We start from the raw sequence: 19,964 nt of genomic DNA, 5'->3' as shown, positions 1-19,964 counted from the left end.
GCCACTGTGCCCGGCTGGTACTGTGCTTTCTTATATATAGTACACCATGTAATTGTTAAACTAACCTGGTGAGGTAACTAATGTTAAATAATTTATATAAGATTACACAGCTAATAAAAATAAACAGTGGAATTGAATACAGGGCTGTCTGCCTCCAAAGACCACACAGGGCAATTTCTCTGTAGGGCGATTTCTCTCTATCATACTTTTTTTTTTTTTTTTTTGAGACAGAGTCACGCTCTGTCCCCCAGGCCGGAGTGCAGTGGCGTGATCTCGGCTCACTGCAAGCTCTGCCTCCTGGGTTCATGCCATTCTCCTGCCTCAGCCTCCTGAGGAGCTGGGACTATACAGGTGCCCGCCACCGCGCCTGGCTAATTTTTGTATTTTTAGTAGAGATGGGGTTTCACCGTGGTCTCGATCTCCTGACCTTGTGATCTGCCGCCTCGGCCTCCCAAAGTGCTGGGATTACAGGCGTGAGCCACTGCGCCCGGCCTCTATCATACTTCTAATATCCCTTTTATATTTCTAAAACATGACCATAATTAACAGATCAGTTCTCTTTTTGGATCAGATTTTAAAAAATGTTTGAAAGGTATGAAATATTAGAGACAGGGCTGAAATCTCTCTGTGCCATTCCCCATTCTCATGTCTCCTGCCTTCTCAATATCTGACTATTCATATTCCTCTGCAATCTGGTTTTATTTCACTCTCAACATGTTTTTCAGGCTTATCTATGAGGCTGGGTGTGGTGGCTCACACCTGTAATCCCAGCACTTTGGGAGGACAAGGTGGGTGGATCATCTGAGGTCAGGAGTCTGAGACCAGCCTGGCCAACATGGTGAAACTCTGTCTCTACTAAAATAGAAAAATTAGCTGAATGTGGTGGCACACTCCTGTAATCCCAGCTATGTGGGAGGCTGAAACATGAGAATCACTTGCACCAGGACAGGGAGGTTGCAGTTAGCCAAGATCACGCTACTGCACACCAGCCTGGTCAACAGAGTGAGACTCTCTCAAAACAAAAACAAAACAAAACAAACAAAAAAGACTTATCTATGTTACCACATACAGTTTAATTTATTCATTCTTATTGCTATACAATGAATATATCATGATTTTTTCAGCTACTTTTTTGTTCATTTGAAATAAACATTATTGAATTAAGTCTTCTTTTTTTTTGAGACAGAGTCTCTCACTCTATCGCCCAGGCTGGAGTACAGTGATGCGATCTCAGCTCACTGCAAGCTCTGCCTCCAGGTTCACGCCATTCTCCTGCCTCAGTCTCCCAACTAGCTGGGACTACAGGCGCCTGCCGTCACGCCTGGCTAATTTTTTTTTGTATTTTTAGTAGAGACGGGGTTTCACCATGTTAGCCAGGATGGTCTCGATCTCCTGACCTCATGATTTGCCTGCCTCGGCCTCCCAAAGTGATGGGATTACAGGTGTGAACCACCGCGCCTGGCCTGAATGAGTCTTCTTTTATACACAAGTCAGAATTTTCTCTGGATTACATACCTAGAAGTAGAACTGCAAGATCTAGAAATAACAACAATAATAACACATTTAAATAGAGCTTATTTTGTAGTAACCATTGTTCCAAGCATTATATCTATATAATTTTTTATAGATATGTATATATAAACTCATTTAATCTTCACAATACTCTTCTGAGGATCACTTGTTAACCCCATTTTACAGACGGGGAATAGTCTGGCTCTAGAATCCATAAAACTTTACTAGATGTTGTAAATTACCCTCTGATAGGATTATGTCAATTAATACTTCTACCAACAGTATATGAGTATCCAACCCTTGTCAACACGTATGCTCAGAATTTTTTATTTTTGCTATCCTAATATGAAGTCCTAAGTTTTTCCTATGTGGATAATCATTTGTCTCAGCACAATTTACTGAACAGTCCAATTTTCAGCACTGGTTTGTCATATATCAAGTTTCTACATATATGTAGATTGTGTTCCACTGTCTGTCTTTCTCTGAAACAATACCATTCTGCTTTAATTATTACAGCTTTGTAATACATGTTAATATGTGGCAGGAAAGAAATTGAGATTTTAAATAAAAGTTGTAATAGGTCTGTTGCTTCAAAAACTTTCCTTGCTGGTTTTAATCCTCCGATCTTCCACATGAAGTTGAAGATCACCTTGAAAAACACTATGAAAAACACCTGCACTGGATGGTCTCTGATTGCTCCTTCAAAATCACTTTCCACTCTTCACCTTGTTCTGTGTCCCATGAGGCTGACTTCTAGATGGGCAGCATCCACTGGGTCTCTCCTTCTTATATTCAGCTAATGAGAGTCAATGGAAAGAGAATGAAGGGCAAAAGGAGGAACAGGTCAATGTATTTCTCTCCTTAGCTCCCTCGCACCTATGTCCAGGTTAGTAGCAGCTGTTCCTCTACTGAAGGCCTACCAGGTGGGCCTCTCTACAGCTAAAGCTACAGCACTGTCTGGGTTCTGGGAACGGTTCCATCCGCTTGCAGCTTCAGGCCCAGGGGTGCTAACGGTGCTTCTTTGCTTTTGCTAGCTCAGGGTGCCTCACTTCCCCCTGTTGGTTTCTTGGTTTCATTAAGCTTTGTCCACACCTTTGTAAACAGGTCCTTCATTGACTCCCCTCGGTGAACACTTCTGTGTGTGTCATTGGTTTCCTGCTAAGACTTTGAGTAATTCAAAACTTCTTAGGGTGTTCATTTGAATTTCATTTGATTTCTAGATTAACTTGGGGATAACTGACAGCCTTTAAATATTAAGTCTCCCAGGCCGGGCGCCGTGGCTCACGCCTGTAATTCCAGCACGTTGGGAGGCCAAGGCGGGTGGATCAACTGAGGTCAGGAGTTCGAGACTAGCCTGGCCAACATGGTGAAACCCCGTCTCTACTAAAAATACAAAATTAGCCGGGTGTGGTGGCACATGCCTGTAATCCCAGCTACTCGGGTGGCTGAGGCAGGAGAATTGCTTGAACCTTGGGAGGCGGAAGTTGCAGTGAGTGGAGATCGCGCCATTGCACTCCAGCCTGGGCAACAAGAGCAAACTCTGTCTCAAAACAAAAACAAAACAAAACAAAACAACAATTAAGTAGCCCGGCTGGGCGAGGTGTCTCACGCCTGTAATCCCAACACTTTGGGAGGCTGAGGCAGGTGGGTCACCTGAGGTCAGGAGTTCAAGACCAGCCTGGTCAACATGGCGAAACCTCACCTCTACTAACAATACAAAAATTAGCTGGGCGCAGTGGTGCGTGCCTGTAATCCCAGCTACTCGGAAGGCTGAGGCAGGAGAATTTCTTGAATCCAAGTGGTGGAGGTTGTGGTGAGCGGAGATCGTGTCACTCACTCCAGCCTGGGTGAAAGAGTAAGAATTCTATCTCAATAAATAAATAAATAAATAAGTCTCCCTATCTATGAATATGTTATGTCCATTTATGTGGATCTTCTTTCATTCCTTCAACTTTGCTTTATACATTTCCTGTAAAGGTTTTGCATATGTTTTCTAAGAATTATTCCTAGCTTCTTTGTGCTTTTGATTATTATTGCAAATAGGATCTTTTTCTTTCTAATTGGTTATTACTATCATGAAGGAACATCATCAAATTCTGTATCCAGCAATGTTGCCAAATTATTTTATTAATTCTAACAGTTTGTTCATTCTTCTGGATTGTCTTTGAAGCAAATAATATAATCTGCAAATAAGGTCAGCTGTGTCTATTTTCTTCCATTTCTTATTCCTCGAATCTGCTGTTCTCATTTCATTGCTCTGGGTAGTAGTTCTAGTATAACATTGAATAGAAACGGTATTTGTGGACATCCTTGTCTCATCTCTTTTAGCTTTCTCTTCACTAAGTAAAACCATCCTAAATTCCAAAGCTCTGCCTCCAGCTTCCATGTGTCTTTAAATAATTATATTCAAATTAAAGTGCGCAGGAGTCATACTAGACAAAAAAATTCACGTTATCGCTATGCACCCTGGAGCGAATGATATAGCCATTCTGATACAGAAATGAGAAGTCTTGACAATCTCAGTCTACAGTGAAACAGCCTCATATGAGTTGTGAGCTTTGGCTGGGGTATAGCTAATTTAAACAATAAGGTTCAACCAATTCCTGTATATGCAACCACCAATTTGTATACTAGAATTCGTGGAGATGGTCACATCAAACACCACATGATTTACCATTTTAGCTTTTGAAACTAGGGGGAAAACATGCAGAAAAGAAATAAACAGCTCTTTTTTCTAATGAATGTAATAACAGAAGAGTAATGAGGTTGGAAAACAGATGTGGACAAAATGCTACAGTGTGGCCCACACAATCTGGAAAGGAATGATAAAAAAAACTTTACAAGCTGTTTTGAGCCTTGAATTAAAAGGAGTAATCAAGCTAGGCTGACTTATAAAGGGTCAGGGGGTAGCATCCTGCAGCAGAGAATAAGCAGAACTCTTTTTACTTAACTGTCCCTTGCCCAGCTAAGACTGGGAAGGAGGATTTCCCTGGGTCGCAGCTCCTCTAAACATGTTCTCGAATCAGTGTTTAGTAATTGCCATCAAACCTCCTTTCCCTGCCCACCCGCTCCCCAGGGAGGTACTTCCCTAATGGGTTGGCTCTTTTCAGTCTGGTTTTAGTTTCTGACTCTTTATATTCTGATGGGGGCACCTCAGTCTATTTCTATGACTACCAGGCAAAATGTGTCAAATTAGGTAAATGCGTTTGATGATAGTTTGGGAGAGCATTCACCCTCTAAATAATTTCTTCCCACACCCTTTTCACCATGTCTGCCTCCTAGAGTCAATTATAATGCATGTAATAAAATAGTTCCAACTAAATCCTCATCTAGAGTGTGGCTTTTCAACTGTAACAGTACACTAGAGTAGAGCAACATCAAGAGGTAAAGGAAGCATGTTGATAAAAGGAAGATGAAGCCTGATTCTGTTTCCAAGATTAACCACACAAAGATCATTTTCCTGTGCTCCTATAGGCGTTGTTATTAATGGCGTTTTATGGCAAAATTGCCAGACACTCATCGGTTTACTAAACTATGTTAGTCTGTACAAAGTGTCTCTCAAAGTGGTACTGTGAGAAAGCAGTCTGCTGCCGTTGTCTGACTTGGCCTCTGAAAGATTACAAACTCAACTACTGAAGTCCAGCCAGCATCTAATTTTACCCGTGAGTTCCAGGAGAGAATAAAGCTGGTGGGAAGATTACAGAGTTCCTTGAAGCTCTGACCTACAACAGGAAGAGAGTTGTCAGCCTTCATGTCTCTCACTCTAAATCCCAAGGAAAACAACAGTGGCAGGGCATTTTATAACACGTTCCCATTGTAAAATTGCATATTTCAGAAACATCATGCCAACTCTCTCATTTTCTATAGACCTTGTGTCAGTATAAACAGATGACCTTAAAATGAATATTTTTTTACTTAAGCTTTTCAATTCCAATGTGTCTAATGTACTATGGGTTTCTCTGGGTTTTATCATAAAACTGTGGAACTCTACTGTTTTCATATTGGGTAATGCTCTACACACTCAACTCAGATCACTGAATTAATGTCCTGGGAATTTCTGGTAAGTTGGTGTGAAATATCACAGTGATTTCAGAGTTTCAGGGGCATTTTGAGCTTTCTGTAAATAAAGTGTAAACAGGGCTTTGAAGTTAAGTCTCAGCTTCGGCATTTAGTAGCTGTTTAAACCTTGGGCAAGTGATTTAACTTCTCCAGTACTTATCTGTAACATGGGCATAAGAATACCTGCCTTAATGCCTACCTTAAAGGACTGTTGTGAGGATTAATAAAAGTCTATGTTAGGCAGCCTGTACAACGCCTACCTCACACAGCAATTCAATAAATAGTGGCTATCAGTATTATTATCACTAGGTCAGTCCCAAATAATAAAAAGCATATCCTGTTCAGTAAGATGCCACAGAGTGACATGCCTTACGGCAAAAAGTGACCTCAGGTGCCCCTAAAAGCACTTGGAGGATCAGCCAACAAGAGAACAGAAATGATAGCAAGTGTCTGATGTCCAGGGAGATCTCCAATATGATTGTCCTAGGCCAGGAATGAACGACTGCCCACTCTAAGGCTGGTGCCCTGGAACCAGAACATGAGCCTCTTCTTGAAAGTAGGCTGATGGAAGGGGGGAAAAAACAAAAACAAAAACAAACAAACAAAACAAAACCAAAAAAACAAAGAGAACCAGCTCCAGTGGCTGGAAAACTTAAATGGCTTCATTAAAATTCTTCTGTTGACCAACTTGCTTTCTGGAGTAGCAGTTCACATACCAGCCAGTAACCTAAGAACAGACCACGACTTAGGCAACCTCAGCATCTCCAGTATTAAACGTATCATCCAACGATGTTCTCAACCCCCATGGATAGGAACTGGCAGTTACTGTGCTATTAAAGTTGGAACTAGACTCCAAGAAGAAGGAATAAAAGCACAAACCATACTGGAACACTGACCATAACCCTGGGTCATTATCTGGCTGAATTTCAGTGTTCTCAAATTCTGTGTGCCCTCAAGAAGAAGAGAGATCAACACAGATTAGTTCTGTGAGCTCTGCTTACGCTCCCCATGCTCCTTCAAAATAAAAATGTAAATACAAGTAATGATCATACTAACTACTGTTTACTAAGCAGCTACCAACTACCAGGTACTATGCTAAACAATCCCCACTCTTCTGCCTCCTAGAAGGAAACATGTTTAGAAGGGGCTTAGACACTGAAAAGCTTCTTTAGCATCCAATAGAGAATAACAAGTTTACTTCTGGCATTTAAGCAAGCTGTTTAGGAGAGAAGGGCACTGATACTTAGACCCTTGGGTTTAAGAAGGAAACTCATCTTTTAATCAGAAACAAAACAAGAATCCCCAAGAGCTCAAAGCTCACTGCAACATCTGTCAGTTTAGAATGGATTAATAAAATTAAGAGGGACGGTAAAATCTTATCTTGGGGAATTACAAATACAAATCCATATGCTGGAATAAGATGGCATAGCCAGTTGTCAATATTTAGCTAGTGTTCTGTGGCTCTTCCACAGACTGATGCCTGGCTTCCCAAATCAACTACAGAGGGTGTATACCAGTCCCTGTTCTATCAAATGAGTCTACTGAAATTTATTATCCAGAATTCTCCACTTTAGAAAATCATGCAATAAGGAGTGAACGTCAATCTACTTACTTAATCAATGTTGTATTATGATCAAGGGGAACAGTCTAACATTTCTTAAGTGCCTGTTTTGTGCCAGGCACTCTACATGCGATTTCATTTACTCCATACAATGATACCATGAAGTAGGTATGATTATTCACATTTTATAGAGGCTCAGAGGGTGAAGCAACTTTTCTAAGGTCAACAGCTAGTGAAGAAGTGGCAGACCCACAATTCAAACCTAGATAAACCTGCCTCTAAAAACCTGTGTTCTTTTGATCATACCATGCAGCCTCCTAGGAACTACGCTACACATTACAGTGGATATCTAGAGGCAAGAAGTAACAACCCCTTTCCACAATGAATTTAAACTCTGATAGGAAAGAAAATAAAGTTACATCCTTAAAGACAGTATCAGGCGAAACATGGTAAGTCCCATAAGAGGGCGGTGACTAGTAAAGACAAAGATATTCAGAGAAAAGAAGATAATTTTTGATTGGAATAATCAGAAAGGTTGCAAGGAAGAGCATTATTTTCTCTAAACTTTGAAAGATGAGTAGAAATCCTGTAGGTGGTTAACCAGGAGTGTATGAAGGACACTGAGAAAAGCAGGGCTCTTCAGAGGAAGGAACAGTGTGCACAAAAATAAGAAGCTGGGAAGAGAAAATCTATGCTCAACAGATGATAAACAATTACATTTCCCTTGAGCAAAGAATTGATCTAAGAAAGAAGTGGGAGGTAAGAAAGAAAAGCTCAGTTTGAACCAGAGTGAAAATGGGAAGGGAAACGTCTGTTTATTGGATTCCTACTAATATTAAGCACTGTGTTCGTGTTTAATTTAATACTTGCAATACCCCTTTGAGCTGGTTTGTCATTCACATTTTTCTAGATGAAGAAACAAGCTAAGTGTAAGTCACAGAGAAGAATCATATTTTGAATTATTTGATTGATCTCAAATTCCATGTTCCTCCCTCTACATGTTACCTTAAACAAGACAATAATGAATTCAGATTTCTATTATTTGAAGATGCAGCACATCAAAGTCTTTGAGAAGTATTTTAACATAACCAAAATATTTGCTATTTTGATATAAAGGAAGACTCTCTTGGGACTGCTAAAGTATTCCATTCAAAGGAAGGTGGCTTGGTAAAAGTATTCTTGAAGAAATGACTGAAGACATGGGTGGAATGCCAGAGTTCTGCCTTTTTTTTGGAGATGGAGTCTTGCTCTGTCCCTCAGGCTGGAGTGCAGTGGTGCAATCTTGGCTCACTGCAACCTCTGCCTCCCAGGTTCAAGCGATTCTTCTGCCTTAGCCTCCTGTGTAGCTGGGACTATGGGCACGTGGCCACCACATCTGACTAATTTCTGTATTATTAGTAGAGATGGAGTTTCACCATATTGGCCAGGCTGGTCTCAAACTCCTGACCTTGTGATCTGCCTGCCTTGGCCTCCCAAAGTGTTGGGATTATAGGCATGAGCCACCACGACTGGCCAGTTCTGCCCTTTATTAGCAATGCAATTTTAGAGTTTCTTTCCCTAAGCCTTATCAGCAAAATGGGCATGACAACACCAATCTCAAAGATTGAGATTTAAAAGGAAATCATGTGAGTGGAAATGCTGTATAAATATAAAGCATAATGTAAATTTTTTTTTTAAATCCCAAAATCTTGATTTTGATAGAGAAAATACCACAAAGAGAACCTAGGTTCACCCCAAGGAATTCATCAGAGACTTATTTATATGCAGTACTAAGGTTCACCTTTACTTGTAGGTGGCTCAGATACCATCTGCATGGGCTGGGGTTGAGGCCTGAGAAGATCACTTTGGGTCCTGTGCCATGGCATACCAACAACCCTGACAGCCTCAGGTTTCTTTTGAAATGATTATTTTTGTGTGACTCTGTCTCCAGTTTACCTCTGTATCCCAGGCTCTCTGGTGACACAATGCACTGGTTTCAAAGGCAGAAAGTGGGGCAATAATCCCAGACACATAGCACTCCATGGACAAAGACACCTAAACAAAACCAAACAGCCAGGCATGGTGGCTCACGCCTGTAACCTCAGCACTTTGGGAGGCCCAGGTGGGAGGATCACTTGAGGCCAGGAGTTTGAGACCGGCCTGGCCAACATGGCAAAACCCTGTCTCTACTAAAAATACAAAAATTAGCCAAGTGTGGTGGCACATGCCTGTAATCCCAGCTACTCAGGAGGCTGAGGCAGGAGAATCACTTGAACCCCAGAGGTGGAGGTTGCACTGAGCCTTGATCACGCCACTGCACTCCAGCCTGGGCGACGGAGTGAGACTGCCTCAAAAAATAAAAATAAAATAAAATAAATAAAAATAAAATAAACCAAAAAAACCAAAAAAACCCACAAAAAACAAAAAACCCAACTACTTCTTGGCTTGAAGATGGAAGGCTTGACAACCCCAGGTAGTCTGATCTAAGTGAGGGTCGTTTTGAAGGTAAATATAGTATTTTCATGTTAAAACAGAAACCTCAGTTACATAAAGCCATTGGCCCATTTCTCCGGATTACCAGTAGAGGCTGACAGGGGCTGGGAAACATTTGTTAACTGAAAGGTTAAAAAAAAAAAATCAGAAAATAAATATGGTACAATTATGACTTAGAGTTTCAGAAAATAACTTGTCAATTTGACCAGACTCAATTTTCAGGGGGAAAAAGAGCAGCATTTCCCATCCCTAAAGTCTAGGAGCAAATCACTTCATAGTACTTGGTTAAAAAAAACCATCAAGACCCCAAACCACCTTGAAATCCAGCCCCATCCACTTCTATTAGATGTCACTCACTGAACATCTAAACAAACTGCCAGGACTTTACCACAAATAACTCAGGGAAAAGAAAGCTGTGATAAGGTTCTCCACATGAGCAGCTACATTGGGAACCCTTCAGTACTAAAACCCTGCACAGTGTGGTCAAATGAAGAAATAGTCTAGGCTTCCAAAAGAATATGAATTCTGATGGAAAAGCGTCACTCAATACAGACACAGCACTTAAGCCAACTACCCAGATAGAAGTACAAAGCCAAGTCTACTCTGATTTCAGGACTAACCCTGATTCCACAGGGTGCAAAGATGTGCCCGTTGTATTTCTGGACAAGGATGGACAGACTTAGGGGTACCAAGGCACTACAAAAGCCTCTGTCCCTTTGGTAGTCATACCAGTTTCCTGTGATCTTTCCAGACATCATCTAATTAACAAAAAATGTAGGAAAGTGTGATGTGGAAACTAAAGAAGGTATATTCTGGAGATCTGGAGGCTATAAGGGAAAGAAACTTCGGCACATTCGTTTAATCTCTCTTCTTACCTTGTCGGGTGACCTGGAGATGAGGAGTTATGTTTGGTTTCTTTTCTTTGGCAACTGGGAATGAAATTAGCTGGGAGAAATACTTTTGACAAGCACCGGAGAAGGGAAAACTTTGATATTTTCATCCAACTCTCGGATAGAGATGTGGATGGAGAATTGGTTCCAATCTCTAGTAGTTCCAGAAAGAGCAACATGTGAAACTTCAATAAGTCATTGTGCTCTCACTGTGACAATTACAGCTCTTTGAAAATCTGCCTTAGTGCTTTCAGAACAGATTGAGATTAATGAAACCAAAGTCCCAAAGGGGAAAATACCAGGAAAAAGAAAGTAGGATGACACAACAGGGCTGTTTCAACGTAACCAGGCAACGTCAGAATTATAAAAATTTTAAGGAAAAAAGCTAAAATGTTCTCACTGAATTTCTAGTTGATTTTTCTAGGTAATGGTTTTGTTGTTATAGTGTTATTGGTAAGGATGAACGACTTTTCCAGCAATCATATGCTCACTGGGTATTTAAAGCACTATAAATTTTCTAATCTTTTTTTTTTTTTTGAGATGGAGTCTCACTCTGTCACCAGGCTGGAGTGCAGTGGCGCAATCTCGGCTCACTGCAACCTCCACCTCCCAGATTCAAGTGATTCTCCTACCTCAGTCTCCTGAATAGCTGGGACTACAGGCGCCCACCACCACACCCAGCTAATTTTTGTATTTTTAGTAGAGAAGTGGTTTCACCATGTTGGCCAGGTTAGTCTCCATCTCCTGACCCTGTGATCCACTCACCACAGCCTCCCAAAGTGCTGGGATTACAGGCGTGGGCCACCACACCCTGCCATAAAGTTTCTAATCTTAAAGTTGATCAAACATTTTAGCAAAATAGGAAAACTGACTTGACACTAGGGCAAAGGAAAGATAAGAACTCAAAGGAGAAAACAATTGAGGCATCAACAATTGAGGCATCAACTAAGAAAGTAATTTTACTTTCTAAATCAGTGAGCCTTGTATTAAGCAAAGAAATGTGCATGTCAGAGTTGTTTAAGCATTCTGAAAGCAAGCCCTCTTTACAGTAGAAGTGTTATGTGAGGCCTGAAGGGACACTGCTGTGGGCAGGAGCAGCCCAGCAGGGTTAAATCTCCTGAAGGTTTTAAATAAAAAACAAACATCCACTTAACTTTTATAGGGGATTGCTCTCTAATAATACCTAAGGAAAGAGGCCGGCTCTCTTGAGTTTTTTCCTCAGGCTTGTCTCCATGCTGACTAAGGAACCAGGTCAAAATGAGGGTTTTAAGTAGGGTCCCAGCGGGCCTGATGTAGAAGAAAGGCTGAAGGATTTTTCGATCTTATGGGTATTATCCTAAGGCTCTTTCTCCTCCAGTTTTCCTTTTATATGTAAATTAGACAAGAGCTCTATTCGATTACCAAGTAAGGCTAGCAAGACATAAGGCAAGCCACTTTTTCTTTCTGAGCTTCAGTTTCCCCCCATGTAAACTGTGGAGGCTGAACTGTAATGTATACGTGATCATCTCTAAAGTCTCTTTCAACTAAAACTGTACAACAAAAATGGAAAGGCAAAACAGAGCAAAGACAACAATAACATTAAAACCCACCTCTGCACCTCAGTTCCACAGCTGGAATCTGAGCACAGGACTTTATGAAGCACTGGCCCAGAGGCATCCAAGACTCATCTTCCCCTCTACTCGGCTCCCCCACCTCCAATCCTGGGTCTGACTGTCTACTACCATAGAGCTCATACGCCATGCCTAGGCTCCAGGCCAAATTCCTGCGACTGCTAATGTAGCAACTGTAGAAATAGTAGTAGCAATAAGACAAATGATACTATAATGCTAATGATATTATTATTACTGGGAATAGATAACATTATTGAGCCCTTATTCCATACCAGGCACCGTAAATGTTATACATGTTTCTTCTATCAATCCTTGTAACTCTGTGAAGCAGATATTGATTTTATATATACATATATCTCCAACTCCTGACCTTAGGTGATCCACACGCCTCAGCCTCCCAAAGTGTTGGGATTACAGGCGTGAGCCACTGGGCCCACCCCAGACATTGATATTATCTCCATTTTGTAGATGAGGAAACTGAGACTGAGACATAAAGCAGTTAGGCAAGTAGTAGGAACAAATGGTATAGCAACAGAATGGGCTCAGTGGCTCATGCCTGTAATCCCAGCCCTTTGGGAGGCCGAGGCAAGTGGATCACCTGAGGTCAGGAGTTCGAGACCAGCCTGGTCAACATGGTGGAACTCCATCTCTACTAAAAAATACAAAATTAGCCAGGCTTGGTGGCACATGCCTGTGATCCCAGCTACTTGGGAGGCTGAGGCAGGAGAATTGCTTGAACCCGGGAAGCGGAGGTTGCAGTGAGCTGAGATCATACCACTGCACTCCAGCCTGGGCAACAGAGTAAGACCCCATCTCAAAAAAAAAAAAAAAAAAAAAAAAAAAAGGGTACAGCAACAGATTACTGGATTACTGGACAGCTTTCTAGAGCCAAAATCCAAGGAAGAAAGGGCAGCTTAGCCGCAGTGGCTTTAGCAGACTAAGAGCTGACAGATATGGATTCCACAATTGGTTCTATCACTGTGGTCGTAAGCAGGTCAATGTCCTTGTTTATAAGCAGAGGCCAGAGGATGAGATAACCTTTAAGGCCCTTTTCACCTCTGCCACTCTACATGAGGAACCATGTTCCATAAGGACTCAAGGACTCAGCAACTGCTTAATTCCCAGGCTTTTTTTTTTTTAAGTCCTTCACTTCTATTTTAAAAACTTGCATGTTCCCGTGGCCCTGGAATGCCTGCCTCCGGCCCCTCTGGAGCCCTGGGTTATGTGAAAGCAGCCGTGCCAAGCTGGCCCATGGGCGGGGCTGAGTCTTCCTGGCTGGCTTGTGACATGTTCCTGACGTACTGTGTGGTCAAGAAGCTGGAACTTGGGGGGGCTGAACAAGGGCCAAGCCTTGCACTTCAGCTTCCTGACCTGGCAGCCATTCAGAGAGACCCTGCTAAGTGCTATTTCCTAAATACACTCTCTTTTCATAACAATCTTACCACATTGCTTTCCTTTACAAGCGCTCTTAAAAAAGGGAACTGGACTCCTTCTGGTTAATCTACACAGACTACATTTGGAAACCATCAGAAACTGAACTCTAAACAAAACGTTATTAATGTGTTGTAATCTGCCCTCTATGTTGCAGATGAAAAGAAAATGTTTTATAGTTTTGGAGCATACGTTTTAATTGCCTTTTAAGAGTGCATATACTTTTAGTACTTCGTGTTATAAAACTGTAGTATCTGTTTCTTGATAACTGTTGAGTGATCTCAGCTATTTTTATTAGTTTTTTTCTTTATCCTTTTCTCTCTTTTTCTTCTAAACTGCCACCCATGTAAAGTTCCTTTAGATCAAGCTTGATAGAAGGCTCACATATTTGGGATCTTCACTGTAAAGAGCTTCTTTACAACCTCTACCTCACTATAAAACACTTGTTCCTGAAAATGAGTTCTATAAACAAAGATGGAGTGGGTGGCTTTGTCTAATAATCCAGTATAGCTGGGAACCTAGCAGTCTAGTCTTTTCCCAGTTGCTATTGCTTTTTTATGGGGGCCAGATGACCTGCAGAGATCTGATGTTCTTGCTACTTTTCTCAACTGTACAGCCTTGTCCCAAGAGACCAACATATCAGTCATCAACCCAGAGGTTGCAAGGGCAGCATCTTGGATGGACCAGGATCCAATCTTTCTTTTTTTTTTTTTTTTTGAGGTGGAATTTCGCTCTTGTTGCCCAGGCTGGAATGGAATGGCGCAATCTCGGCTCACTGCAACCTCTGCCTGCTAGGTTCAAGTGATTCTCCTGCCTCAGCCTCCCGAGTAGTTGGGATTATAGGCACCCACCACCAGGCCTGGCTAATTTTTTGTATTTTTAGTAGAGACAGGGTTTCACCATATTGGCCAGGATGGTCCGAACTCCCGACCTCAGATGATCCGCCCCACCTCAGCCTCCCAAAGTGCTGGGATTACAGGCATGAGCCACCACACTCAGCCCAGTCTTTTTTTCAGCAAGGAATCCCAAATTCATTAGAATCAGGCCTTGAGTTAACAGACTCTCCACCAGCTTATCATCAGCCTGACAAATACTGTCTGGGATACTAGGCTGAGGCCTCCAGTGTCTCAACTTCCAGCTGGGCAAGCACTGCCCAATTCTTGCACCAGTGATGTAAGACTGGCTCACAGGAAATGAAATGACCTTTTTGAATTAAGGGCTTCCCGGGGGCAGGGCTGGAGGGATGAGGGTGTTTCACCATCTGAATTCTTGGTGAGGGGGAAGTAGTAGAATTAGACACTGGTCTCCCAAGGGGTCCATAGTCTCAAGACCTCCCACTCATATGAAGTACCACAAAGGCACCCAAAAGTCATAAAACCTTTCTGAGATTGTCCAATGTAGGATAATGTTCAAAAACCAGACTGATAGACTCCTTGGGCCAGAAGGGCCCCATAGAGATTACGGGGTTGATCACTCACTTTCAGGAGAGGAAGCTGAAGCCAAGGTGTGCAGTAACTCGCCCAAGGTCTCAGTCTACAAGTATGCAGAGCTCAGCTTACAAGCCTGGTTTCTAGTTCGAATACTCACAGCATGTACGTGAGTTAGCAAAGGAGAGATCACTGAAAAGAATGCCTTTTAGCTGTCCGAAAACGGAAGACTGTGCCCTTTAATTTCAGTTTCTTTTTAGAGATAATCATCTTCCTTATCTCAAACATTAACTCAAATGTTTCTTATGATGTCTCCAGTGCTTCCCTAATGCCTTCATGACTCACTGGATATTATGGCTTGATACAGCACAGAGCAGTGCTCAGTTACAACCTTGGTTTCTAAAGCAATTCCTTGCAATGAAAAACAAACCTTTCTCTTGGTCCTCTTTCCGTCTCACACAATATATTGAGAATCCTTTCAATGGCTTAGCAGGCCCTATTTTCACAACATGTCAGAACTCACAAATGTACGAAGAAGCCGTTGTTTATAAATCTTCTCATGTTTAAAATTACCAGGATTGGTAATTAGGTTTTCTTCCCTATCCTCCCTTTGGTAACCTTTTACTTCATATTTAGCACACATTGCTGAGGGGGATAAATGATCCAGGAACACTGAGGTTTTATGTTTGTCAAATCATATGCAGACAATTATGAAGGCAAAGCGCTCTACCAGGCCCAGGGTATGAACTTTCCTTAAACTTCCACCAGACAAACCCAGGGCAAGGGGCCTGCTGTCTTTGACCTTCCTTGTAGAAAAGCAGGGCCATTTTGTAACCTCTAGTTTTACAATGGCTGCTCTTATTTGGCATTTTGTTTTTTGATCCTCTTTAAGCCTACCTCATTCAATTTCTGATTTGTAAACTCTGGGGTGGGTGATATTTTAGTACCCCAAGAAATCATCTCAAAAGGGAGCTTTAAAAGTTTTAAATGTGACTGGGTCATTACATTTTTTTTTTTTGTACTCCATGGGTCTATCAGGTAGATACAGAAAGTTTTTTCCCTTTTGACAGATAACAGATTTAGGTGTAGTAATTATAAAAATAATGGGCAGACAGCAGCTACTTAAACATCCTTAGAAATAACTCCTGCGACCATGATTTCACAAATATTTCTAAATAATTCTCTTCTGAATTTCCTAAAACAACACGAGAAAAAGAAGTTTCCCTCAGATGAGTTAAGGGAAAACGCTTCCATTCTGTAGCTTTTGTATTGGCATTCCTAAAACAAACTATGGCTTCAGCCAGAGACACAATTCTATGTTGGGACACTAGAGTCCATCTCTGCTGTTGAGATCTCTCTCTCCTTCAGATTTTAGCAATATAGTTTTGGGTGTGTTTCATGACCTTTTGTGCTAGCAAATAAGCCTTTGGAGGATTAAAATTAACTTTTCTCATCCTAGTTTAAGGAGTGCTTTGCTCTGGGAACATCAAAAAAAAAGGCACAGGCCTGAACTGAGCCAAATACCCACTCTAGCAGTGCTGGTATTATTTTCAAGTTTCTATTTTATTTTATTTATTTATTTTTGAGATGGAGTTTCACTCTTGTTGCCCAGACTGGAGTGCAGTGGTGTTATCTCAGCTCACTGCAGCCTCCGCCTCCCAGGTTCAAGTGATTCTCCTGCCTCAGCCTCCCGAGTAGCTGGGATTACAGGTACCCGCCCCCATTCCCGGCTAATTTTTTGTATTTTTAGTAGAGATGGGGTTTCACCATGTTGGCCAGGATAGTTTCAAACTCCTGACCTAGGCCGGGCGCGGTGGCTCAAGCCTGTAATCCCAGCACTTTGGGAGGCCGAGGCGGGCGGATCATGAGATCAGGAGATCGAGACCATCCTGGCTAACACGGTGAAACCCCGTCTCTACTAAAAATACAAAAAACTAGCCGGGCGCGGTGGCGGGCGCCTGTAGTCCCAGCTACTCGGGAGGCTGAGGCAGGAGAATGGCGTAAACCCGGGAGGCGGAGCTTGCAGTGAGCTGAGATCCGGCCACTGCACTCCAGCCTGGGTGACAGAGCAAGACTCCGTCTCAAAAAAAAAAACAAAACAAAACAAAAAAAACTCCTGACCTCAGGTGATCCACTTGCCTCAGCCTCCCAAAGTGCTGGGATTACAGGCATGAGCCACCACACCCTGCCAAGTTTCTTATTTTAAAAACAAATTTTTACAGGAATAGTGGAATACATAGGAAAAGAATATATATTCATCTAAACAATGTCCTATCTTTAAGAGCAAAGAAGAAGGAAGTTTTGTAAGTATTTGACAGTATACTACTTCTTTAAGTTACTCCAAGTGGTTTGAAGTGTAAAGGTGAATATACTGCTTCAAACCTCCTGACCTATAGCTCTAAAATAGTCACTCATCTTGTCCTACATGTCCTAGTACAGACTAAATACAATATTCAAAAAAGTCTTGGTATCATTTGTGTTAGGGGCCTTAAAAATCAGGCTATCAGGGTTGGTCATCTGCCACAAAGCTGGCTAAATTCCCACCATGATACACTTCTGAAATGACCATTCAAGACTGAAGTCACTGCTATTTCCTCCCTGCTGAGGAAGCACAAACCAGACAAATTCTCACCAGATGGACTTTGCACTCCAATCTTATATTTTACCCCTCCTCCCAAGGCCCAAGGCTCTCTGGGAATTCATGCCAGGCTGGGACTTAGACCTTCAACTGCCAGTATCTTTACGAGTTGTTTTCTTTGAAAGATGTGAAAAATGGGTTGCAATAATCATAGGAATGATTTTAATTTTTTTAAAGTAGTATCAGCCACAACTCACAAATATATTCCTTTACCCAGAACAAAAAACATAGAGACAAATTATGTTAAACCATCCAATCCAACTCAGAAAAAAAAATCAGGCCTTTATGTGCTCCAGTCTTCAGAGGGACTCAAATAGGGTACCGTCTACAAAAGAGAGAGCATCAGAAGTTCCCTTGGTGGCTTTGATGGGGAAAGGATTCAAGAAGTGCTCAGGAAAAGCAGAAAGCTCTCCAAAAGAAGCTAATTCAAAGGAGATTTCCAAGTCAACATCCAAACCAAAGAGATATGGAAAAATTCAGAAAAGCATCCTAACAAAACATCCCAACAAAGTACCCCAACTCCTTTTTGTAAACCCATAACTGGTAGGAGCAAAGTTCCAATGTGACAGCCTTTTAATGCCGCAAGTTGTAACCACAAGTGAGGCTGCTCTTCTAACATTATTTTCTTTGGGAAAATTACATGGGTGGGTAGGGAAGCAAACCCAAGAGGACTGCAGTGTTACAAGGCCCGAGGCCTGGTTGGTGAGATGCAAGGAACCTAGAGGTGGGGGCCTGATGGTAGATAGGAGAAATCTAAGCTGATTGCACAAAAGGGCTAAGATCTCCAGCCACTCGTCAGGTAGAGTATGCTGCTCTCTACTTGCAAAACTGCTTAATAAAATTTTACTGCCAAGGCAAAAGGAGAAACATCTGCTGTAGTCAAGAGCAGCTGTGGTCAGCAATAAGGGACTTGGCACATGCTCAATGCTGCTCTTGCTGGTAGGTGGTATTGTGGTCACCAGTAATTACTTTGGAGAATTTCATGGAGTCAAGGATAACTAAATGCACAAAGAACATTTTATTTTACTTTCTATCTTTAGCCCAAGAGCAGAAATCGTGACATGTTGTACAGAATTCAGAAGCCCAATGAATCCATACTTTTTGTGGCAGAACTTTTTACCTCAAAGACTAGAAATACTTAAACATAAGGATTTTAAACAGTATGTGTTTGATAAGTGACCGCTCCACTCATTATTTCTGATTGAACAGTTCCTGAAGATTATATTAGTTTTCAAGTGTTTTCCTTCTGAAAGACGTATTATAGAATGCTATAAGGAAAATGTGAAAATTATATTTAGCAAATCAATAAATGGTTCAGGTTTTTAAAAACCTCATCTTTATCAAATTTGCATGCTATCATCAAAGTTAAATAACTTTACATTGAGTAGGAATTGGAGTGTAAATAAAAGTCTGATGTATTCATTTGTGATAATTTTTCATGGAATGATGAATGTCAGAAAGTAGCAGTGAAATTAATATATACTGTATTTAAAAAATTAAACACTTGGGAAATAACCTTTTGAGCCACTGGAAAATGATAAAGTCTAAGACATTTCAATCAAGTTAATTTCGTTACTAAAGCAATGCATTTTTCCCACCAGAAACTATATGAAAAAACAAATTAAACAAAATGGGTCTCCGAATGATGGGATAACATCAGGCTCAAGGAAAACGTCATGATTGCTTGTCAATTAGGTTATTACACAGACACACACACACACACACACACACACACACACTCTCTCTCTCTCTCTCTCACTCATTCAAAGGCAAAACTAGCCACATTCATTTTAAATCATGTCAAGGCTGAATGGTTGATATTGTATTAAAACAAAAGCATGACTTGCATTTTAATAAAGCAAAGGAAATTCTCTTGACAACCAACAGAGCTAACCTGTAGCAACTGGTCTAATTCCGGTACACAGGCTCCAATAAGGCCGTGTCAGGTGCCACCCCTAGCCTACACCTAACACCAAGGCTCCTACATTGACTTCTGGTTAGTTGTGGAAGTAAAAGGAGAGACCTGGGGGACTGGGGGGAAACAACATAAATCTTTTTTTTTTTTTTTTTTTCTTTTTCTGAGACAGTCTTGCTCTATTACCTAGGCTGGAGTGCAGTAGCACCATCTCAAGTCTAGCAACCTCTGCTTCTGTGGTCCTCTTGCCTCAGCCTCCTGAATAGCTGGGACTACAGGCACACGCCACCACACCTGGCTAATTTTTTGTAGAGACGGGGTTTCATCATGTTGCCCAGGCTGGTGTTGAACTCCTGAACTCAAGCCATCTGCCTGCCTCGGCCTCCCAAAGTGCTGGGATTACAAGCGTGAGCCACTGTACCTGGCCATAGCAACCTATTTAAAAGCTA

The 19,964-nt window shown here is 41.6% G+C and overlaps 1 protein-coding gene across 18 annotated transcripts in view; it reads right to left on the bottom strand.

Annotated features, from left to right (window-relative positions):
* The window catches only part of BCAS3 (BCAS3 microtubule associated cell migration factor), a 712,862-nt gene that overhangs the window by 131,386 nt on the left and 561,512 nt on the right, over positions 1 to 19,964 (bottom strand). Inside the window, exons 23-24 of one of the 18 annotated variants that reach the window (XR_013406308.1) lie at positions 3,166 to 3,355; positions 1,823 to 2,841 (exon numbers count right to left, since the gene is read on the bottom strand). The exons of 13 other annotated variants lie outside the window; for them this stretch is intronic. Coding sequence is in view for 1 of the 5 variants with exons in the window: in XM_077970820.1 (XP_077826946.1) it covers positions 2,220 to 2,308 (89 nt within the window). In the remaining 4 variants the exon portion in view is untranslated. Of the gene's footprint in view, positions 1 to 1,329; positions 2,896 to 3,165; positions 3,356 to 19,964 lie in introns of those variants that run through there. 4 more of the 18 variants (XR_013406307.1, XR_013406306.1, XR_013406309.1 and 1 more) reach the window with 4 other exon arrangements.

This window comes from Macaca mulatta, chromosome 16 (genome assembly GCF_049350105.2).
Source record: "Macaca mulatta isolate MMU2019108-1 chromosome 16, T2T-MMU8v2.0, whole genome shotgun sequence".
Taxonomy (NCBI): domain Eukaryota; kingdom Metazoa; phylum Chordata; class Mammalia; order Primates; family Cercopithecidae; genus Macaca; species Macaca mulatta.
Note: the sequence above shows the minus strand (reverse complement) of the source record. Positions and strands in the feature narration are given on the sequence as shown.